General features: G+C 37.2%; 1 protein-coding gene across 2 annotated transcripts; it reads left to right on the top strand.

Annotated features, from left to right (window-relative positions):
* The first annotated feature begins 2,251 nt into the window (after positions 1–2,251).
* On the top strand, positions 2,252–24,155 carry LOC129270150 (extracellular serine/threonine protein kinase FAM20C-like). Of its 2 annotated transcripts, XR_010294789.1 has the most exons (7): positions 2,252–2,375; positions 8,863–8,941; positions 15,407–15,499; positions 16,217–16,329; positions 16,786–16,966; positions 20,652–21,798; positions 23,787–24,155. XR_010294789.1 is itself a non-coding variant. In XM_054907551.2 (6 exons), exons 1-6 carry the CDS (start codon positions 2,303–2,305, stop codon positions 20,770–20,772), a joined length of 660 nt encoding a protein of 219 aa, XP_054763526.1. In that variant the 5' UTR covers positions 2,252–2,302; the 3' UTR covers positions 20,773–24,155. The 2 variants fall into 2 exon arrangements, 1 of the variants encoding a protein (XP_054763526.1); XM_054907551.2 differs by having other exon boundaries at positions 20,652–24,155.
* The last annotated feature ends 1,070 nt before the right edge of the window (positions 24,156–25,225 follow it).

Raw genomic sequence — 25,225 nt, 5'->3', positions numbered from 1 at the left:
CAAACATCTATCCGTAGCATAATCGAGTGTATTTTATTCTTGGAGAATGTCAAATCGTTACTCCTCTATCTTGTCAAAGTTAATTCTACCATGTAGAGTGTTACTTCCGATAATTTGGACGGCTTTGAAGAGGCTGTCAAGTCCTTCGTTTCTACTAGACTCAATTTTCTCTTCTTTTTAATAGCCTTTCTTCGCTCGCTTTCTTCTCCATTTTATTCATCAATCATCATATAGCAAACATCGCTTTTTCTCAATTTTCTTACCATGATGCGGTATTATCCTCATTAAATTAAAATCTATTTATTTATTTGTAGTTTTATTTATACAGGATGGCATTGTCAATTTCAAAACTGGTTTCCACAACGGCCCTGTCATATAATATAACTGAATCAGTAATATTTACATAATCAATAGCACAAATTAAATATTCACTTATATACATATCTAAATGTAGAACCCAAAAGAATAGAAAAAATACTAACAAACAATATATGTATATATATATATATACATTAAAATCTAAACAATGAATCAATTGGTTTCAAAATAAACGAAGCCCTATAAAACAAACCGAACAAAAAATTGAAAGAAAGTAAGCAAATCGTATGAAGTTCGTCCTAATCCAATAACTAAAATAAAATCAATATCAAACTATCACACATTTTTCTTAAACCAGGCTTTAAAATGACTATTTTCCTTCATATATTTTGATTGTTTTATACGATATACGGAAAATCATAATTTCTTTCAATTTTGAATACTCTGATAATTATTTGTTGCGTCATCTTTGGACGTTAGTAATGGGTGCACATTGTGAAATCGAATTCGTGCACTCGATTGGGTGACGTTTCTCTTATTTCTTTATCATCTGACCAATTCGTATATTTTGATACCGATCAGATATCATTTATGACGTGATATCACATTTCCAAGCCAAATTTTTCCAACAATCTCCGACCATATCACTCAATACATATGCATGTTTATTGGTTCGGATGTTAGGATATATGAAAGGGTGTGTGGGGGATAAAATGGTGTGTTTCTATATGTGTGTAGGGATAAGCATGGAAACGATGTGTTGGATGCAGATCAGTGTGTCTGTGAATGGGTGAGTGGGTGAGGGTTTTGCGGGACGCGCGGACTGTGTTGGAGAAGGTGGGGTGCGCAAGGTGTGTGTGTGTGTGTGTGTGTGGAATGGTGTGGGTGTGTTTGTGTTCAGGTGAGGATGGGTTAGAGCAGGGTTATGTCATTGAGTGTGCGCATGTGGGTGTGTTTGTGTGTGTGCGTTTGTGTGAGACTGTGTAACGCTATATGTGTGTGTGGGTGAGGGTATATATATGGTGTGTACAGAAGAGGATTCATTGGATGTAAGAAGTACTGTTTATGAGGATGAGTAAAGTGTTTCTGTGTGTGTGCGTGAGGGTGCACGTATATGTGTGGGTTTCTATCTCGGTCACGTGTGTGTTGAAATATCCTTAACCATACTGAGCGATCTCCCTGCCTATTTATCTTCTGTATTTACAAGCATATACTAGCATTGATCATTATGTATACTCATGAATGCAAGATTTATTGCATGCCAGCGAACATTCTCCATTTTCTTGATCATTAATCACAAAGTATTGATGCTACTTGGTTGATTAATTCCTCTTTATTTCAACAAACATTCCAGCCAGACAGTGAGATGTTTGTCTAATTGCAAATTCCTCCCTTTTATTTTCATTTCTTTTTTAAATACTTACATAAGACGAAACTTTAATCTGAGTGACTTTTTAAAGAGGTGTTCTACCGTAATATCATTTTCATTCGATTTAAAATAATAACATTATATATGAATCGAAAGTGCATAACTAAAAGATTTGATTAAAAAAAATGAGGCCATGTTTACAGTATTTCGAATTTTGCCATTTAAAGTAAGTTGAACAAAGTTAATATGTGAAAATAATTGGGGTTTGAATATCTCTCCCTGATTTTTTTTATTTTGGTTTTCATAGTATAGATCTGTAGATATTTGTATTAACTGCACCAAAAAATGTTGATAATTTAAAAAAAACTATATTGCAAATTACTGCTCTAAAATGTTAATATAAACGTAGACAAAGAAAAAAAAATGTTTTTAAATGTCAGAATTATCCTTTGATAATGAAGATCTTTTTTTACAAGGAGTCATTTCCATGCCCGTTACTCCTTCAAAATCAGCTTTGAATATTTTCGCGACTTACGTTCTATTCTCATTCTATTTTACAGGAAAGTTGAACTGAAAATATGGGAGAAATTCCAGTTTGGCATCAACAGGTACGAGATGTATTCATACAACAACTCAAGGATTGAAGATCTCCTGCAGTATCTTCGTTCAGAACCTTTATACGAAGTTGGTAAGTCCATTTTTTTCTCGTCTCTCCAACCAGTCAAGCCCCTCACCTTTTATTGTTTACAGTCCTTGTAAAGATAAATACCAATTGATGTAACGATCTCGAAATTAGTTCAAACAGAATCAAATAAAATGACCACCCAATTGTTTATATGTATAAATAAAAAAAATCTGTGCCAAATGGCTCTGGAAAAAAATGTAATTACTAAGAAATTAGCAAAATAAGCACGGAATTCCATAAAAATGTCTGGTATTTTTCCAAACAATATCAATACACTGTCCCACATAAGCCTTTTTGTGTTAGTGATCATCAGAATTATCGGTTTTCAGCTAAGGTTTCATGATTTCGCCCAAGAGAAGTTTGGTTCAATGTCCCAGAATTAGATCTATGATAATATGGTGGCATTTGACCTTGACTTTAAAGACTTTCTCATGAAATAAATGTTCGCTGCAACTACTTTATTTTACTTTTAAAAACTACACTCATATCGGAGAAGAATAATGTACCTTCCAACCTTACTTTCTCGCCTCTCCCTTTCACTCCTACCTCTATTCTTTTCTAGGGCTCATCACATGGTGTACCGTAAACATATTCCGCGATTTGTCCATACCACCTTGCAAACTTTTAAACATCATCTGCAGATCTGAGAATAAGATGGTGAAAAGTGCGCCCTCGAATTCCTAGATAATCATATAGCGTTACCGGATTGTATAAAAAAAAAACTAGATCTGTGCCTTGTTTAATAAAAAAAAGTATAATAGAAAACTAGAATTTGACAGGCCGCTGTGCCCTGTTACCAAGGTTACCGTCGTAGATGTAGATACCATATTACGAAGATTTTGCTCAGCGACGTACGGAGGATTCAGGAACAGAGTAAATCTATTGTCACAAGCCCATCATGACAAAGAACAACAAAGAAGTCTTAATCGATAATTGGTGATTCTTAACAGCAGTTAAGTCCTTGAACCTTAGGACTAAACAGCTTTTCCGGTTCACTGACTTTCGACAAAGATTTCTGAGTTGGTCTTTGCCATGACGGGCATCGACAATACATTTACTCTGTTCTTTAATTCCTCCGTACGTAAAAAAAATCGATTATATAAGATGCCCACCTTCGGTCGTTCTTTTTCATCGGGCCCTGTTCTCGTAAACCCATGTACTATTACTAATTTACCTTGGTACATGTGTTTTTTCTGTAAAAAATTGTTCGTCTCAATGGGTTTTCACTAATCTCCATGTCTATGAATTTCAGGTGCACGCAAGAATAATCCAACTCCCGGTTTTAGTACTTCTTACCATAGGGTTTATGTGTTTCTTCTCGCCTGAGTTTTATTTATTATTTTTGAAAATCTGCAGCAGTCTTCCATTCAAGAATCTAAGCAGAAGCAACCGGTTGGAAGTAATACACAAGTGTTGCCGGTTTATCAATTCACCTACCGTGTTTGCCATTCACTCGTATTGCGTATATGCTCACTGGCCGTTGTTAAAGCAATAAAGATCAGTGTCTCTTGTCATTAAATCCGAGCCGACTCTCGATGCCTGGCGCTGATAATGCAATTGGTTAGGGTAAATCGGTCGTAATGATTCACGGGTTATAGGGCTTTATGAAGACGTATTGCAGATAGCGAGGACGGTCGTAAACCTGAACATTATCGACGGTAGATGTTGATGTATTCAAGATTGGAAAGGAGCTGAAGAATTAGCCATTTAGATAGAACACCCCAGGTGACCTGACGGTAAATGCCACTTGGTCTACACCCACTTCGGCTACCTTCCGTTTTGGTCTCTTCCCACGTGGTCTAATCCTACTTCGTCTACTACCGGTTCGTCTACCAACCAGTTGGTCTAATTGCCATTTCAACCCATTTTGTCAATTTTTTAGTTAGGCTGTAACTATTTCGTCTTATATCCACTTGGTCTGTCTGTTACACCACTGGGTCTTTACAGATAGATGAGCTGTTAATGAGTTGACAAAGTAAATAATTATATGATAAGACGACGAAGTGGGAATTAAACAAGCTGGTGAATAGACTGAATGAGAAGTATACCAATTGGATATTAGACCAAGTCAAGTGTAGACCAACTGGTGAATAGACCAAACTGATAGTAGACCATAAGTATGTGCTTAGCCTTTGCTGATCGAAGACCAGGGGCCCGTTTCATAAAGGACTTGCAACTGTTGTAACTTTGCCATTATGACAACTGCCATGGTAACCTTGATTTTGATTGGCTGCTGGGCCCTGTTACCATGGTAGTTGCCAATATGACAAAGTTACAACAGTTGAAAATCCTTTATGAAACGGGCCCCAAGTGTTAATAAACCACAGCACGCATGCACGGACATGAATCTGTTATCTACTGTAGATATTGACGTAGTATTGTACATAAGAACAGAGCTAAAAAATGAATGATGAGGATTTGGATTCGGATTTAGCTCTTCCGTAATCTGGGACCCTTTCTCGTACTAATTGATATATTCCGATATCGCTGATTAAGCACCTGATAACATGTTCCACTCATGCGTAAAGCTTTGCGTATCTGTACGAACTACTTATGGAATACTGAACGACCTGATAATAATGTTTCTGTGTTTATAGTTGAACGTAACAGCGTTCATAATTTAAACTGATTGTCGATTTGGAAGACGATCATTTTTTCCAGAACAACGAACTGAAAGGCGGAGTGTAAGTTTATTAACTGATAAAATGTTCGTATTGCATCTGATTGCTGATAATAGTAATTCTTAGTTTAAACTAGAGGGAGACAGACGGTAGAAAATTATAAGACTTAAACAATTTGTATACCATTATGTGTGCGTGTTTTGTGCGAATGAAGGTGTGTGTGTGTGGACGGGATGTGTGTAAGGGAGAGGAGAGAGAGGGAAAGAGACATAGAGAGATGAAGAGACAGACAGACACAGATAGTATGCATAGGTCTAGAATTTGTCAGGCGACATTGAAAACTCAAGTATCGTCAAGGGCTGTCGAGTGATGTGTACCATTCCACGGAAGCCTCCGGCGCTGTCCACTTCCACATCGCAATTTCGATGGTCATTTTCCTTGATATCTAATATACGTACAAGATACTAAACCATGCACCGGTTCGCATTTGACTATAAACATAAAAGGAGTTTATAGTCTTTATTATTAACCGCATTATCGCGCGTTTGACCTTTCGTCTGCATGGGATGGCACGGTGGCGGGTCGGTTGATTAACACGTTGTTACCATGGTTACGGTTATATATACCTTGTAGAATAGTAAGGTTGCATTTACGCTATGTTTGAAATCGTTGTGTCCATGATGTAATCCAGTTATGGCCATCACTTGAATATTAATTTTGAACAAGTTCACTTCATTTTGAGGATGCATTCTTAAGGTATTGTTTGGGCATCGGGACAAATCTCAGGGCATGTTTTTAATTCCTACCGTTTCGTCTCTTTACTGCCATAATTTCTTGTTAATACATTTCGGTAAAAAAATTGTCGGTCGCACCCACTGCTTTGGGGTTTTGAATATGCTTGATATGACAGTTATTATCATTCTGTGGAACTACGTCTAGCCATACCCCCCACCCATTCTCTCTTTCCCTTCATCTTCCCCTTCCCCTCCCCTACCCTTTCCTTTATGTATCTATCGGTCCTCGCTCTCCATCTACTCTCCTTTCTTTCACACAACTTTCATGTCTATGATCCTTTCTTAGGTTATGGTTGTACTTTTTTGTTTCTCGAATATTCCTTTTATAGCAATGCATGTTATGTTTCCACGGTAGTCACGGTAGTTCCTATAACAGCCAATGTCCCGGATGTTGCCTGATAGAACCTACGCCCACCGATATTATGAACTCGTTCTGAATGCAACTCTTGTGTCGCCGTCACACCAACGAAACCGACTCCAAACCGATCGATGGACTGTCATTGGAAATAACGTAATAGCTTTGATCGGTCTGACGTCGGATTCGCCGTTGTGATTTAACATTTCATCGGATATTGTTTTACAAAAGCCTGGATTAGGGATCCGATAGAAACTGACATGGTCCATCCATCACAGTGCATCTCTGATTATTAGTGGCTCGGTGCATTGCCATTGCAGAGCGCACTTTGACCTTCCATTTCATTAATTGCGTAATTTTCATAGAGTCCCTGCTAGCTCCGTTCCGTTCGATTTATGTTGGAAAGTGTGAATGTCACCACGACCACGACCAACCCCAATCCCCCCGAACGGGTCTTTTGGAAATATGATGATTACATGTATTTCGTATTAATTTATTTGGTGTTTGGAATTCGTTATTTGTTAATTAATAAGTATTTTTTTATATGTATGACGTTTAATTCGCAGAAAGAACACTTAAAATAGGTGAAATTTAGGATGAAGTTTGACGAGGTACATTGAACTTCTTTTTCTATTTCTTGACCCTTTTCACTCCCTCTTCTTCTGTCTATTCCCCCCGCCCCCCCCCCCCTCCGACTGTATCTCGTTATACACTTTCTCTCCCTTTCCTTATTTTAGATCGTTTTCATTGCCGCCTCCATGTTTCGGTATTAAGTACATTATCTTATTTTAATATTCCCGATATTCCCACGAAATATTTTCATATGGCAATCTATGATATATTTCCGATATCATACAAACTAGGCACCATCTTAATTCAAACTCTTCGTCTCACATCAGCCGTAGATAGCGGATTATTCTATCTTCAAATCCAAGGTCAAGGCTCCTATATGCCGTGTTTACACTTTCAGATTTAAGCCTTATACATGATTTGTAAAAAAAAAATGATGCATGATTTCTATATCATCATCTCTTGCGTAGACGACGTTTGCTTCACTCATTGTTGCTAGCTAAAAGAATCGCTGTCTAAACCATGATTGCAGTGTTAAAGATAAATACCAGTTGTGGTAGCGATCGCAAAATGAGTTCGAACAGAATCCAATGAACGTGTTTGTACGTATAAAGGAAATGCGTAATTGCTGAGAAATTAGCAAAATAAGCACGGAATTCCATCAAATGTCAGGTATTTTTCGAAGCAATATTAATACACTGTCCCACATATGCTTTTCTGTGTTAGTGATCATCAGAATGATTGATTTTGAGCTAAGGTTTCAAGATCTTACAAAGATAGGTTTACATTAATGTACCAGATCGAGATGTATGATATTATTTTGACAATTAACCTAAGCTTGATTCTGAAGACTTTCTCGTGAAATAATTGTTTGCTGCAACTACTGTCTTATCTTCATGGGCGGAAATCCCAGGGGGACGCGTCCCCCCTACCATTACTATTTGTGGTCTTTTATGATTGAAAAAAGGCGACTCGTGTCCTTTATTTGAGAGCCATAATAGAAATTTGTAATAGAAAAAAAAAATTTTCCCCGAGTGTGCCCCCCTTTTGAAAGTGATAACCTTTTCTTTTTGCTTGTCGAATTTATTTTGTACGAAATGACCTTACAGTTTGGGTGATAACCTTTTTTTCTTTTTTTTTAGCTTGTCAAATTTATCTTTAAGTATTATAGATTGCTGACACTGAATAATATTCCTCTATAGTCTATATAGGCAATGTCGGGATGGGTCGGGTTCCAGCGGAGGAACACCTCCGTCCGTATAACGTGGGAGTAAGAACACATCGTAAATATGGAGACTAAGGGAATTACACATGCATTTCTAACAAGCTAATAGGATCATTGGGTCTGTTTTCCAAGAGATGGATTCATGAGATGAGGAGCCGTTATCGGTCCCTTGTGTCATCTTAAAGGAAACACACCATGGTTATTATATGTCTTCTTCCTGTATTCATTCTTATCTCGTTTTATTTTCTTATATCTCCCTATTATTTTTTTCTCTTTTTATGGACCCCTTGGATGGCCAGTAGTGTCGTGTATGGCATTGCCGAATATGGGTTATCCAATTTGTTTGTTTCATAATACCGTAATACTACTGCAGCTGCTGCTGTTGCTGCTGCTACTTCCACTACTACTACTAATACTACTACTACTACTACTACTACTACTACTACTTCTTCTTCTTCTACCACTACTACCACTTCTACTACTACTACTACTACTACTACTACTACTACTACTACTACTACTACTACTACTACTACTACTACCACTAATACTACTTCTACTACTACCACTACTACTATTACTACTACTTCTACTACTACTATACTACTACTACTACTACTACTACTACTACTACTACTACTACTACTACTACTACTACTACTATTACTACTACTACTACTACCACTATATTACTACTACTACTACTATTACTACTACCACCACTACTACCACTACTACAACTACTACTACTATTATTACTACTACTACTACTACTACGACTACTGCTTCTACTACGACTATACTCACTGACCGTTTTATGTACTAGTAACCAAAGTTTTATAAAGATTACCAAAAGCGCAATTATTTTTCACAATTATACCAATATTAGTATTCTAATCATTACTTTTTTGTTGTTTTAATGCAGATGAGAAATCAGGGGGCACACAGGTTAAGATGGTCCTAACATTCAGAGATGGTGGACAGAGTTTAATGAAACCTTGGAGGTGAGTTATTTTATGCAATTATTATCAGCCTGTTTTGAGATGTATGTTTAGTTATATGTTTCTCAGTCTCGTCCACGGTATTCGTCTTTTGATATATTCACTCACTGATTATATACTCTAAAAAGGATTAGTCAAAATGACTATTCTTTTGGCCAATATGTGTCTGACCGACTAAATCGGTCAAAATCAACCAAATTCCTGACAGAATTTAACCAATAGTTTGGTTGATTTTTGACCGTTTTTCTCGGCATGACACATATTAACCAAGAAAACGGTCATTTTGTCAAATTCTTTAGAGAGTATAATGAATATAACTATTGTCATTATGTCAATATATTTTGTTTATATAGTTGCTGATAAAATTTAATTGAGTAAATTGCAGACTTTAAAGAGATTCTTTTATTCAAATTGAAGCAGGTTCGCTGTAGTTATATTTTCAGCTTTGATCTCAATGCAATCGTCGTCAATTTTATTGTTCTCTTTCGATTTCGTCGAAAACATAACCCCAAACTTCCCGAAGGAAATATCGTGTTCTTGTTTTCTTTGACTAATGCTGATTGTATTTCAACCCACGCAGCCAAACGAACATTCATTTCGCAAAGGTTAAGCAAATATGAAATATGAAATCTGAAATCGATGTTAAAACCCTGTAGGGTTGTGTCTTAAGAGATCTCTGTTTATCTTAATAACATGTATGTACAAAATGCCATGTATCTTATAAGCATTAAATTTGTGGCCCTGTACCTTCCTTTCTACCCAAAGTGTATAATGATATTGTAGTGTTGTCACTGTTGAAACTTGATTGATTGATTGATTTTATTTGGCAAGTCACCATAACATATATACAGTAGCATTAAAACAACAGGCTTGCACAGGATGACCCACGAAAGCTCGAAAGCTTATTTCCAGTGGGGTCCTCGACATACAGAATTAAGATAATAACATGGTAAAATTATACTATTTACATATAAAACAAGTGGAATGCCTCTGGCCGTCTCACCTGCATCACGCAATTCAATATAGCAGCAGTGCTGATTTTGAAAACTACTATAACTCGCACAAGATGTTCAGTGATACTTGGTTACTCTTATTTCCACGTTTTTTGATGGCAATTCAACAAATACCCCCAACGTGGCCAAAGTTCTTTGACCTTACATGACCTTTGACCTTGATCATGTGACCTGAAACTCGCACAGGATGTTCAGTGATACTTGATTACTATTATGTCCAAGTTTCATGAATCAGATCCATAAACTTTCAAAGTTATGATGGTAATTCAACAGATACCCCCAATTCGGCCAAAGTTCATTGACCCTAAATGACCTTTGACCTTGGTCATGTGATGTGAAACTCATGCAGGATGTTCAGTGATACTTGATTAACCTTATGTATAAGTTTCATGAACTAGGTCCATATATTTTCTAAGTTATGATGACATTTCAAAAACTTAACCTGAGGTTAAGATTTTGATGTTGATTCCCCCAACATGGTCTAAGTTCATTGACCCTAAATGACCTTTGACCTTGGTCATGTGACATGAAACTCAGGCAGGATGTTCAGTAATACTTGATTAACCTTATGGCCAAGTTTCATGAACTAGGTCCATATACGTTCTAAGTTATGCTGTCATTTCGAAAACTTAACCTCAGGTTAAGATTTGGTGTTGACGCCGCCGCCGCCGTCGCCGTCGGAAAAGCGGCGCCTATAGTCTCACTCTGCTATGCAGGTGAGACAAAAATGAAGAAAAAAAATCAGTATTTACTATAACCAATAAATAAGAATATAACGACAAAGAAGGAGAAGGAGGAGGAATAGAAAAAGAAAGGGGAGGAGGAGGAGAAGGATGAGGAAGAAAAATAATAAGGAGAAGAACAACAGCAAAAACGGCGACAACAATAACAGCACGAAGAGGAGAATAGAAGGAAGAGATAAAAGAAATAGAATAGAAGAAAGGAAATATCGAAGCTTCAATCAAACTATGTAAAATACATAATAATACCTGGTAGAGACTAATGCTGTGTCCATGTGGTACTATCTCCATAGTGACTTGTTAAATTCACCAGTATAATTATTGAGAATGAAAACGAAATCGTTTTTCCACCATTTGATGGAAAGAGATTCATATTTAAACCTTCCCTATCATAAGACAAAATATTCAGGTATTGACTCCGTGCTCTAGTTTTACAAGGGTTAAAAATATCATAATCGGGTCCTAAGTAATTATTGTTGTTATTTCTTTTCGGGGGCGTTATATTTTATTAGTACTATTTCAGTTTGTACATGAAAAACTGGGATCCCAACAAGCGTCTTTCGCAGCTCATAGTATATGCCGCATTCCCAATTGTTGTATACTGCAAATTGGAGGATGAGAAACCGGTAAACGCTTTAGCGGTTAAAAATCCGGAAAACGCTGAAGCAGTAAGTAACCTGAAGACGTTTTAGCGGTTAGAAACCGGAATACGCTTTAGCGCTTAGTAACCGGAAAACGCTTGAGCGGTTAAAACGGGTAGACGCTTTAGCAATTAGACATCAGCCGTTAGCAGCGTTAGCAACCGGAAGAAAGTTTAGCGGTTCGATACCAGAATATATTTTTGCGGTTAAACACCGAATATGCTTTGCGGTTAGAAACCAGATTATGCGTAAGTGGTTAGAAACCAGAAGACACTTTAGCGGGATTCTCGCTGAAAGTCGCGGCTCGGAATAAATTACGAGACACCCGTTTCGTACAAACATCATTGATATTCCTAATTTACTATCTTACTCTGATGTTAAACTACTATATTCTTGTATGGCGTCGTAAAGGATCAACGAATACAGTAATCGCTTTTAATCAAAATGTATCGACCACATACATAACAGATAGGGTCAGCGAATATGGAAAAAGACTTCCATTCGCATTTCTATCTTTCTGCCCCCTCACGGTAAGTCCCCCCCCCCCCTCCCCCCTCTCTCTCTTTCTACTCTACTCTACTCTTTTTCTGGCCCAAAGAAACTTAAAACTGTATTCCCAAAGTTCCTTTGATTTTTTTTTTAAAACTAATTTGTTATCATTTGTTGTACACCAACTATTTTTGTGGGGATTTTTTTTGGGGGGGTGGAGGAGGTGCGGCATAAGTTGCGTGACCGAAATCATAAATGGACTTACCAAATGACCGCAAACATCATTCCGATGTGAATGTAAAAAGGATTAGTCTAAATGACCATTCTCTTGGTCAGTATGTGTCCCATCTACAAACTCGGTCAAAATGAATTTCTTTTGACTGCTTGAATGCCAACGTTCGGGGGAAAGTGAATGGTGCGTAAGTTGTACAATGGTCAGATCTGAAGCAGCGTCGATAACCGCATTAATATCATAAAATATATTGGACGATGGATTTACATAATCCCGTTTCATCGCGACAGCCTTTTAAGATGCGACTTCAGCCCATCCCACATCCCCGGCTGGCAGATCCCATAAGACGTTTGATATGTGTATATTACCAGATGAAGGCGCACTTGAGTGGGGAAGAATCTATTTAGCGAGCACTTGTACTATCAAGATGGTTATTTATCTTACGGACTCGGTAGGGGATTATCCTAGAAACGAGAGAGGTTAGGTAAAGCCCCCAATGGTCGTTGTCTGCGTCGTCGCATTACATTGCGAATCTCGTCAACATCAAAGCTACCGTCACACGACGGCATCCGTCTCCAAACCGATCGATGGTATATCATTGGGTGTAGCGTTATAGATTTGGTCGGTCCGGTTTCGATTGTGCCGATGTGACTGTACCAGTAAGCACTGTATTACGTCTCAGTCATCTTGACTACAAATCATTTCTAGTTTAATCTAGGCAACAATTCAATGCGGCCAATCATTATTTGCAGAGTCAAAATTGACTAAGGATGTCGTCAGCCTGTAGTTTGTTTTACTCGGAATGAGAGTGACTCGTTTTTCGACGAACAAATGGGTCGACCGTCGTCTTATGACACGTCATTCAGAGTCACGTTCGATTCGAGTCACTTTTTCTTTTCTCAACATGAAGTTGACCCCAAGCCAATGACATTCGAAGTAAAAGTTGACTAGTTATCACTAATAATCCAACGATGATATTCGAACCTAAAACTTGCACAAGCCGCATAAGGAAAAATGTTGAATATTTATTCCATAACAGGCTTTTTCCTGTGTTTACCTAGTATTATGACATAAGTCCATTGCAGGGGCCAAGGACATGACCCTGGGAAGCTTGTCATTGTCAAATTTCTCTGGACAAAAAAATGGACAAAAATGACCTTCATTTTGTAGTGAAACGCTGTTTTTTGGTGGCGAGGGGTTGTCAAATTTCTCTGGACCAAAATGACCTTCGTTTTACTTGGGCCTTGTCCAACAAACGGTTTTTAAATTAGGTGGGTGGGTGCTCACTCGAAAGTAGAGGAGGGATGAACGTGCTTAAAATCACAACTTTCCACAGCCCCTACAAATTAACAATCGAAAGGGAAAAAATTCGATCAATAATATTACAAATAGCACGCACAGAATAAAGCTACTTGGAAAATGTGATGACCAGATGGTATGCTTTCACGAGGGTGACAAATCGCATTTCGGTTTTATAAAACAGCACGAAAACCCAGTTGGGGGAGGGGAGCTGACCATACAAAAAACAAAATCAGATAGTAATTTTGACGTTTTTGGACACGGTTATTGAAGCTTAAGTCATGCAAACCAATGTTAGGTCCTTCCGTCTAGCAATTAACGACATATTTTTTGCAACAAAATTACATATAAAGACTACTGTAATAATAGGCCTATTATAGTATGCAGTCGATTACAAATGAGATTTTTGCAACACCCATCAAGAAACAGAGAGGGGAGATCGGGATACAACTAGAGAGACGAAAGAGGTCAAATTCCTCTGACCATGTTCCTTAATTCCCCCAACAAGTGCCATCGTCCGATCAATTTCATGTCTCACCCTAATAGCTTCAATAACTAACTACCCGGTAAACATGATGCATGCATGTGTACTGTAAACGTATCCCAAGTTTCCCCGCTGGCGTGCGTGTGACGTACGAGTATCTGAACATCATCCACTACATCGCCTGTGCGTGGGACTGCAATGTAAGCGTTCGTTCAATAAGGTGTATTACATTGCAAAGCTAAGCTGTCATCATCCCGCTGGAAGAGCTTCATTTAGTCAAATATTTTTTTTTTAATAATCATGTAGTAATCATGGGTAGCGATCCAGGGGGGACGTGCCCCCCCCCCCTCAAATTTTGAATGCTGAGTCGCCTTGTCCCCACTTAGAGGGACCAAAGATTTTTCGAAATCACCGCGCATTGATATTATAATCAGTGAATTTCCTTAAAAGAGAGACAAATGATGGAACAGATGGAAAGGTTTATTTCTATATTGATGAATCTTAAGGCGTCCCATTGGTTTGTTTTGAAAATTACTGTCATTTTTAATTCCCAAGATGCACATATAAGAATTAAAACGTGTATTAACATAGACACCCATTTTTTTTTCAATTCAATTCAATTCTTTATTCCATTTCCATTCAAAACAAAATACAAAGTAATATAAAGTAACACAAATCAAGTACGATTTTACAGACGAGCATTCTTACTTCGTAAAACAAAAAACAGTATGATATTGAGCATAAATGGAAATGAGGGTGGTCCACTAAAAAGCAAAGCTTGTAAAGTGTGGATCCCCCTTGTAAATGAAGAAAATATAGTTGACTTATTCATAATTATATGCGTATATATACAGGAAAGAAAAAAGAGAAGGAACTAAAAGGTCTAAATCATATTCATGTAAACATAATTACTGAACAAATGCAAAGCTATTCACACAAAGAGGTCTTCGCTGTGAAGGATATGTTGCGCAATATATTGACAGAAGAAAAGCAGAAACCCATGCCGAATCCACATTCATGTTTTTCTCTTCCAATATAAAACATAGATTCATAAGGAAGGCCTATACATCTTGAAATTATACACAGCCTTTAATAGGATATCTACCGTAGGGAACTTGAGTGTACAGTCGAATTACATGTAGTAATGTTCAGTGCTGTTCTTTAGCAGACGACGCAGAATCTTGACGATAGATGGCGCAATATCGGATTCAGAGTTTGAAGTGATTGCGTGAAGAGAAGAGCGGGAAACATAATAATGCAAAAATAATGCATGAACATTATTGGGTCAATGAGCGAGCTTGGGGAGGTTAAGTTGGATTACTTTGAATCTTTCTTAAAAGATTCCCCTTCGTCCCCCCCCCCCCAAAAAAAAAGTCCCATAACCGGGAAAAGAAAGAAAATTAAGGTAATTCATTTCCTTGGTCTCTTCGCTCGCCTGAGACTTTTTTAAATCTCCATGCCATGATCTGCACCATCCACTTTTTTTTTTACTCATTACGCCACATTTGAATCAGAAATAAAGGTCTAATCAACATTCTTTTTACTTTTTTCTGTTTTTTTTTTGTTTCAGAGTTCAACGTGAATACGAGACTTTACCAGACCACTTTTATTTCTCTGATATAGAACGTCATAATGCCGAGGTCTCTGCCTTTCACCTTGATAGGTAATTACTTGTCATTTGATTTTTAATAACAAATCAAAATCTTAAATACAGTATATATGATATAACTCAGTTCATACACTTACTCATTCGATATTCTATCCAAAATGTGAGTGAAATATTGATATTGATGGCGAATACGAGAGTAGAAGAATGATAAGAATGAAGAGGGAGAAATGAAAGAAAACGAAGAAGAATGAGAAGAAAAAGAAAGGAAGAAGAATAAGGAAGAGGAGGAGAAGAAAAGAAGAAGAAAAAGTAAAAAGGAGAAGAGGAAGAGGATGAGAAAGAAGAGGAAGAAGAAGAGGAGGACAAGGAAAAAGAAAAAGAAAAAGGAAGAAGAGGAGGAAGAGAAGAAGAGGATAAGAAAGAATAAGGAGAATAAATAAAGAGCTTTCATTTAGTCACTTTAAAATTTATAGTATATACTATTTAGAGTTCTTTTATACTCATCAAATATCAGCTATATGCAAGGGTTGATTTTGGTAGCTTTTAATAAATTATATGAATTTAATATCAATGATTGACTAATTTACAAATTGAATCAGTCATCATTTCCAAAGTATAGATTACAGTTCGTGAGAGCTTTGAGGAAACGAAAAATATGGGAGAAAATCGGACAGATAACGTTCGAAGTATATAATTTGTAAGAATATTTCAACAAACCATAGATATTATAATGAATACCAATATCTGTTTTCCTATTTTTCTTTCTTTCAGAGTTTTAGATTTTAGAAGAGCGCCCCCTGTCGCCGGTAGATGGTTCAACATTACCAAGGATCTATTTGAGTTAGCAGATCCAGCATTTAGAAAAACGTTTTTTAGATCACCAGGTAACAATCCATTGATGTGTTTCTTTTCTCTAATGCAAGTTGACAATGAAAAGTTGTAAATTTCACAGTATAGAAGTTATCCTCGTTTTTTTCACATCGTTTAATACAAACATATGATAAAGATATGTAGATTAATAATTATATACAATTATTCAACATGAACAGTTAAGTACAGGAGCAGTGCTTCTGAGATCTATCTAAGTGCACTTAATTTTAGAAAAAGCTTTTTGATGCACTGTATTTGGATATCAAGGTTTGAAGCTGTGGTTTATGGTTGGCTTAATGTGTGTGACTTTAGTAGGAACATGGATCTGTTGTCGCAGGAGCAAAGGACATAGAACAATTTTAGGCTATTACCCCTCTGTTTCTGGAAGTTTGATTCTCACTGTCATTATGGAAAATCACTCAACTTCTTTGTTGCTACTTCCATGTTCTACCTTTTCTTGATTTCCTCAGCTAACAATGTGTGTTTCGTGGGCCATTGTTCCTACTACTGCGAGACCGAGACTGCAGTTTGCGGTAAGCCTGACATGATCGAAGGATCGGTAGCTGCCTTCCTGCCTTCATTCAAAGCAGCTCCTAGAAAAACGTGGCGACATCCGTGGAGGAGATCGTACAGTAAACACAGAACAGCCGTGTGAGTATTAGATAACAGCTTCACCAATTCTATACTGAAAATGGAGATGTTGTTTATACACCTTGAAAATTACATGTCTATCTGTTTTTTGTTGTAACCACCCGGAAAGATATATTTATGATATGAGCATTTTTGTCATGAGCCAACCAGTAGATGGATACTCATGGCGCAGTAAAGACAAAAAAGAGAAAATATTTATAATACTAATAATATGCAACATTTATATAGCTCTTAAAGGAAAACAAAACACAAGAAGAGAGGCAATCTCAATTGAAAAAGTAAAACAAGAGGAACAATTTAAAACAAGTTTCATCAAAATCGGTTATGAAATAGGCAGGTTATGGACGTTTGAAAATCTTGTTGTACTTTCTATGGGGATCCTCAAATTGGCAAACATACTTCAAAATGGCTGGGTTTTGTGGACAACTCTCCATTTGTTTTGTACACAAATTTTTAGATTTTCCCCTTGATTTTACATATTTCACATCATCTCATCCTGACCTTGATATATGTGGTGTGGATTATATTTTCCCATGACATATGTTATGCTCAGAATGAGGCAATGTGCAATTTTAAAGATAATAGGGAAAATCTGAAAAATTGTATACAAAACAAATGGAGGGTTGTCCACAAAATCAGCCATTTTTAAGCATGTTTGCCAATTTGAGGATCCCCATAGAAAGTACAACAAGACTTTTTGAATGTCCATAACTTGCCTATTTCACTACCGATTTTGATGAAACTTTTTTTGAATTGTTCCTCTTGTTTTACTTTTTCCAATAAGATTGCTTCTCTTCTTGGGTTTTGGTTTCCTAATGTTTCCAAGCACAATTTAATATTACCTTGGTTTTAGCACAGCACAGCTACCCTGAATTATAATTGCAATCATATCAGAACGATGTGCATGCATGCGTGCCCCTCACTGGCCCTGCCTGGTCAACTAGGGGCAAAGTAATACACACATCACACACACACCTTCACACACACCCACATATTCAGGGAATGATAAAGGATTTTATATTATAGATGACATGTGGGTGTTATGATCAGGCATATCCTTGATAATAAGAATAAAACTTTAAGCTGTTATTCCTTAAGTAATTCCACATGTGTGTCCATCAGGATGATGGGGTCAAAGGTCATCTAGAGTCAAAAGGTCAAATGATATGAGGTCACGTCCATCCTTCTTTGAACTTTTTGTGCAACTACATCAATTTTGATCACACTTGGTTCAATTTATCCTTGGGTAATACCATATTTTAGTTGTTGAGGAGGATGGGGTCTAATTATGTTTACACTTGGTACATCTGATCCTTTGGTAGTACACAATCGTGTTTGTGAGGTTAATACGGTCAAAGGTCATCTAGGGTCAAAAGGTCAAGGTTTTGTTCAGATTGCTTTTCATTTCTATATTTCTGCATTAATTGTGTTTACACTTGGTACAAGTAATCATTGGCTAATACTCTGCGTGTGTTCATAACGATGATAAAGTAAAAGGTCATCTAGGGGTCATAAGATCATATTGCATATTCATCGCAAAATCAGGCATGACTGGTAGTTTGTGAACCACCTTGTTTAAAAAACCAAATGCATGCGCAGGAGCAGATGCAGGATTCCATAAAAAGGGAACCCAGAAAGTAGATTTAAAATGAGGAGGCGCAGAGTACACTTTGGGCATAAATGGCATGCCCCTTGTACTCCCCCCCCCCACCTTGTACCCCTCCCCCAATTGACCAGCTTGACCGACTGTAACATGGGTTGATTATATTCTCTTCATTTTCTATGTATGCGTATATTACTCTGAACTAGGAAATAAAATAACCAAGTGTTACAAAATTCATTCATTTCAAAGCTAATGAACAATGTAGTAGAATTTGGCGTCAGATTTCATCCGGAAATGTATTTGCTAGCGATAAAAAGGTTCTTTAAGAAATGCAACGGAATGTGGTCATTACGACCCTTTTTTTTCTAGATTGTATGTTAGCCGTTTCAAGATCATAATTATTTGACCTACAGTGAAATGTTACCCTAAGTAGACCCTATTTCATTGGTATTCAGACTATTCTAAAGGTTTTCTAAGAGCATAATTTTCTTTGTCACATACTGTAATATTTACAATTTGAAAATTTAATTCATTATCAGTAGGCATATTGGTTAAATGGTTATTTGGATAATTATTTGAAGAAAAAAAATGCAATCGATAAACAGTCAAACTAGGAGACTGATGGGGGAATCGCAATCGACGCAATTTGACCAAATTTATTTGTAGATCGGCGCCCTCTATTGAGAGATTTTTTTCTTTCTTTTGCCCTCCGAATGTTGATTGAATAACTTCGTGACTTCAGTTACCTTGATAACTTGTTGAAGAAGATTCGATTTTCTCAGAATATGAAATGAAGGAGATAATTAAGGGAAACAAAACGCTACTGTCGTATTGAGTGATACTAATTGTGAGGAACTTCTTCCCCTGAAATACAATTATTTATCACTTTCGTGAGGAGACAGAATACCGTGGTCGAAATGTCCCGGACGGATGATAATAATTCAGCATCATGTTCATAGGCAAAATTAATGTTAAAGCACGTTTCTGATATTTATTATGAATTTTGATGGTGACATTCGAAGGTTGAATATTGGCAGGCTCTGAAAGGGAATTTCCCTGACTGTGAATTAAGATAATTCGCTCTTAAAAAAAAAAACAAGCTGCTTACTTGAAACCATTTTGCTTTGATATGTTATCTAGTCCATCCCTTACTTCTTTCATTTTGTCTCTTTCTTTATACCTTCCTCTCTTTCTGTATTCGCTTACTTATCCATCTTTCTCTCTTTCTTTTCTCGCTTCCTTATAATAATAATAATAGTAATAATAGCCAATTTTTATATAGCGCTTTTCCCAGAATGGCTCAAAGCGCGTTACAGCTTATTATTACCCCGGTCATTGGATTCATTTCAATCCCGCACGAAAAGTGCACAATTTCCACTCCCTGGGGAGCATTCCTTGCATTCATCGCAGCCTCATTATGGCGCTGGCAAATTCAAACATACAATATCTTTCGCATCCTACCGGGTACCCATTTAGCACCTGGGTCGAGAGTGGCAAAGTGTGGAATAACGCCTTGCCAAAGGACGCTAGACCGCGGTGGGATTCGAACACACGACCCTCTGTTTACAAGGCGAGAGTCAGAACCACTACACCACGGCTCTTCCTTATCTATTAATTCGTCATTGTAGCAAAAAGTATTATTCCGCGTTTCGGGATTTTCCGAAAAATTTCCATGTGTTGCAATTTCTTTCACTCATTAATCATGTGGTATTATCATTATTATTATTTATCATTATTATTATTATTATTGTTGTTATTGTTATTATTATTATATTATTACAGTATTATTGCTGTTGTTACTACTACTACTATAATAATAATAATAATAGTAATAATAATAATAATAATAATAATAATAATAATAATAATAATAATGGTATATTTACCCAGGGTAGCCACTTCAGTTCCGAAAACTGTTCTCCCAGCGGGCCCTGCTATTGTTATTACCCCGGCTAAGCTAGGCTACGTATTCAGGTATTCACCTATTAGTATCAGTACTACTACTATTACTATATTATTCCATATTTTGTTATTTAATTTCTCATTCTGAATGACTTTTCCGTTTTTGATGATTGTTTGCAGTTGGGAGCAAGACCCTTCTTACTGTCATCGTATTGTAATGAACAAACACCCGTATAACAGTGGTAGGAGACTACTGGATCTTATGGATATGTCCATCTTTGATTTCTTAATGGGTAAGTAAATTCAATTTTTTTTTACCTCTCACAAGTATGATATAAACCTTTTATATTAATCCCTTGGAGGTTTTCGACAACAATCTTGACAGGTTTTGAAAAATATGTCAATAACTTCTGGATTAGTTATCGATTGCTATAGTACGGGACTCTGAATCTGCACTTTTTGAGTTATTATGCCATGGTATCCTTGATAATGTTAGGGCAGTTCGTAGACGCAGTTCGTAGAACGTCGTAAGAACGAACTGTGGTCCATTTTGTAAGATCGTATCAAGAAGGCCGTACGAAGCAGCGTTTGCAGACCGTTTGTAAGCAGCTTGGTGGATGATCTTGCCCAATATTTTTTTTTACATCATACGAAACCCTCTCTTCTTATGGCGGCCCTACAAACGTCGTAAGAACATCGCAAGAACCATTCAAGAAGAAAGAACGCCTTAAGTTCATTATAAAGGGTTCTTCTAGCGTTCTTGAGAACGCCTTACAAACGGAAAATCGTACAGCGATCTTACGAATGACGCTTGGCGTTTGTAAGGTGTTCGTATGGACTCGTTAGGCGTAAGTACACAATTTGCGCTACTGTTCAGTAAAATCTACAAGCGAATGAGTTGAGATTTCCTTGAGTTGCATGTACGACCATATTTCAAGGACAGAAATCGTAAGACGGCCGTATGACAGAAAGAATAATCAAAGCTTTCTTTCGAAAAACGTACGAATTATAGGGTCATTTCCTTCTCAATATGGTCTTACGTTGTTCATAAGGCCGCAAGAATATATGCCCCATGTACGAATCTTTACGAATTCCAGAATTGGTACAACAATGATATTCGTATGAATCTCACTGTTCGTTCGAACTTTTGTGACCGTTTCTTAAAGTGGGTCGTGTCGTTTATCTTGGCCTTCATATCTGACGAAGGAATCATTCAAGACACATTCGTCGTCTGGTTTAGGTATATTGCATGTTCAACTTCACCGCCGTCCTAGTAGATTATACAAATTTGTTTTATAAAGTTATCTGTAAATAGAGATGTTATCAGGCTCCCGCTATATAACTCGATCATCTGGCTTTAAAATAGTACGACAGAGAGAAACAGGTCGGGGTGACAACATTATTCCATAACCTACCAATTATGAACCCAAGAATCAGCAAGGAGGTGAACTCTACTTTCTTTCTGGGTCACTCTTGAAAGGTCAGAGGTCATGAGGTAGTTGAAAGCCGACATGAATCCAGTATGTCAATATTTGGGCTGTTACAGATAATGTTTGTATTCATAGCGTGCTACTCCCGGGGAATGTTCCGTGAAACGTTATAGTCGGCGTCATCCCGACGGCAAGATTGCTCTGAGCCAATCAGATGCAAGGCTTTCTGTAGCTTATAACAACACATCACTGACTATATGTTCCATGGAATGCTCCCAGACATCCTTGTAGTTGGTTGTCAGTATGCTCCAAAACTGTTTAAAACAAGAATGATGGAGAAGGGGAGTCTGCTATCAATATTCCAGGATCTGACTTATATTTCGCTCCTTTTTTTGGGTTGCCATGCTTTCATGACTCAACATTGAGAATGATCGGGGGGGGGGGGGGGGTAGACAAAGAAAACAATTTTCAACGTGTGGAATAGTTTTTTCTATTGAACTTCCGCTCAGTGATATTATGGTAATAATAATTGGTTTGTGGTTCGTTTTTGTACTTTAGGATTGTAGGATTTTGTTTTCTTCGTCTTCTTTTCATGCCAGCTTTGATTTTACAGGATGTCATCACCTTACACATGATGTTAGATGAAACGTTACGGGCAAAGTCCTTTAAAGAACTATTATAATACAGTTATGAGTTTTTGAAGTTATTACATTGTGACGCCACATGCGAGACTCCCACAGATACATATGATTTACATAAACTGATATTTTCAAGTGGTTCGTGCTGTGGATTTGATCGAAGAAGCGGGTATGCAATAATGTTTCCTTTTATATTTTTTTTTCATACACTCACAGGTAAAAATGATTTTCTTTCTGTCCTTTTTTTTATAAAAGAAAAATAGCGCTCTACTTTAATATCACATGACACTGTCGCATGTGACGTCAAAGACTAAACTGTAGACATTCATAACTGATTCTTTGTTGGATTTTCTCAAATCCTTTTTTGAAAACATTGATATATTTCTCACAATTTTCTCCTTTTATTAAAACCAATTCCGGTTGAACTAGAAATAAAAAAAAACTCGATTTATTCACTATTTGGTCCATGAACCCTCGAAGGAGTTTACGAGACTTGGGCGACTTCCCAAATAAATGGACCGAATCGACCACCACGAGGTATCGTTCTTTTCTTTATTTTATAAAAGAAATAATGCCATCATATTGGCATGCCGTCAATTATTGGAATGTTTCGTTTTTCTGGGAGAAAGATAAGGAAGGATCTGTCCAGAAAAAATCAATAAAAGTCGTGTGAACAAAGTTCGAGCCAAGTTCCTTTTTAAAAGGATTGTAGTGAATAATACCTCTCTTCTCCCTGTTCCCTTCCTTAAAAAGAGCATAATTAGACGAGGAAAAGCAATATGTCATGACAATGTTGGTATTGTGTGGAGAAAGAATCCCTTCGTTGAAGGTCACCTTGATGTTCTGTATTCATCAATGTCTGCGGCTTACTCGATTAGAACATGATTTTAGATGGCGAAATTATGTTTTTCATGGAAGTTTATTCCCGCAGGGAACATCTACACGGCTTTCCACTAATGGTGTATTTGGCGATAATATAAGATTATACGAATAAAAGAAGGGCTTGGCAGTGGGGCAATGAGCCAACAAAAAATGAAGCGGCCAAGTTTGGCGTATGGGACAACAATTCTAGAAAAGCTGCTAAGCGAGCGAAGCGAGGAAGTTAAGTATTTGACCTTTTTAAAAGAAACAAATCAAATAGCTTTTTTTGCCATATTCAGAAAATGCTATCATGCTTTTTCTTCTCGTATTTCATTTTATCTATTTTGTCCCCGTTTTGATTTTTTAGGGGGTACATGCCTCCCGAGCCCCCCCCCCCTACTGTACACCTGTGGGACATTGGGGGCTCCCTCCATGGATGGATGAATAATTGCCACGACTAAGAATGAAAACCAAAAAGAAGAAGAAAATGAAAGAAATAAGGGAGAAGTGAATTTAGAATATTTAGGACTGAAAATAATGTCAAAATCTGTCACAAATTAGATTGGAATTCAAACGATTCAAGTTTGGCGCTCGATCGCGACTTTTCTTTTATAGAAATTTTGCTCCACCTGCCATTTTCTCTCCCTACAAACGCTATGGATATACTTAAATGGAGAAAATGACAGGGTCGTATAGGGCAGCCTCTCAGTAGCGTACGCAGGATTTTTGATTTTCTGATTGAAAAGTTGACAAGCAAAAAAAAGAAAAGAAAAGAAAAAGGTCTTCACTCAAAAGTGGTCATTTCGTACCCAAAAATTTTGGGCAAGAAAAAAAAAAGGTTTCAAAATTAAGGGGGGGGGGAGGGTCGAACCCCTGTACCCCCCCCCCCCCCCCACTGCGTACGCTTCTGCAGCCTCTTTTTGTAGTGTGCCACGACTTCGATTTTAATGATTGACAGGAAGCAAGAGTTGATTTAGAACTTATGTGTTATGTTCATTGAGAGACATGAAAATAGATATTATGTGAACGTGAATGCACGAGTTCATGTCTGGGTCATATATAATTCAATATATATATATATATATATATACCGTATATTGCCACAGATGTAATATCAATCTAAAAAGGGCATATATAATTTCGATTGAATGTGATTAAGGAAGAAATGTAGAAGGGGTATGAGAGAGGGGATGGTAGATTGTGTGATTGACATCATTAAAACTCATATCATACCTACATTTTTTTTCAATCGCAACTGAGGATTTTGACAGGTACAAATTTTAAACGTTATTTCGCCCCTATCTTCTGGTAGTTTCATTCTAATTAATATCTTCTGCCAATTGGTTTCATTTGGCCGGGTATTTTCTATTCCGTCTGTACCTAAACAACCTCAATAGCAACAGAATAAGGACAATTATTTCTCACACATTTGATTCGTTTCTTAGAAATATGAGAGCTCTTGGCGAGAAATAATCCTTGTTTTCTCTTGAGCTTTAGGAAAATATGTATCTTCAATAATCATTACAACACATCTTTGTCTTGTTTTGGCATTATTTCAAAAGAAAGTCATGGGCAGTGATCGCTTCGAAGAAAGGGGGATTCCCACTTCGTCAAACTTAAAGCAAATACGAACCAGCAGCTTTGCACCGCACCACCTCAAGTTCTCAATTCTGGCCAGATTTCTAACCCATGATGCAACATTCTAAGCAATGTAGTCTTGTAATACAGACCCGCTTGAAATCTACTCTTTGGTCATATTTCCTTTGAGCCTAATAACCATTTTGTTTAATCATTCACTTCGTTTAATAGCCACTTGGTCTGACAT

Source organism: Lytechinus pictus, chromosome 10 (assembly GCF_037042905.1).
Source record: "Lytechinus pictus isolate F3 Inbred chromosome 10, Lp3.0, whole genome shotgun sequence".
Classification (NCBI taxonomy): Eukaryota; Metazoa; Echinodermata; class Echinoidea; order Temnopleuroida; family Toxopneustidae; genus Lytechinus; species Lytechinus pictus.
This window is presented reverse-complemented; position numbering and strand designations above follow the sequence as displayed.

Excerpts from the sequence above, each read along its gene's own strand:
- LOC129270150 (XM_054907551.2), top strand. The coding sequence starts at position 2,303 with ATGTATTCATACAACAACTCAAGGATTGAAGATCTCCTGCAGTATCTT. Across the intron at positions 15,500-16,216 it reads TCTGCCTTTCACCTTGATAG|AGTTTTAGATTTTAGAAGAG; the intron begins GTAATTACTTGT and ends TCTTTCTTTCAG. Across the intron at positions 16,967-20,651 it reads AGTAAACACAGAACAGCCGT|TTGGGAGCAAGACCCTTCTT; the intron begins GTGAGTATTAGA and ends GATTGTTTGCAG.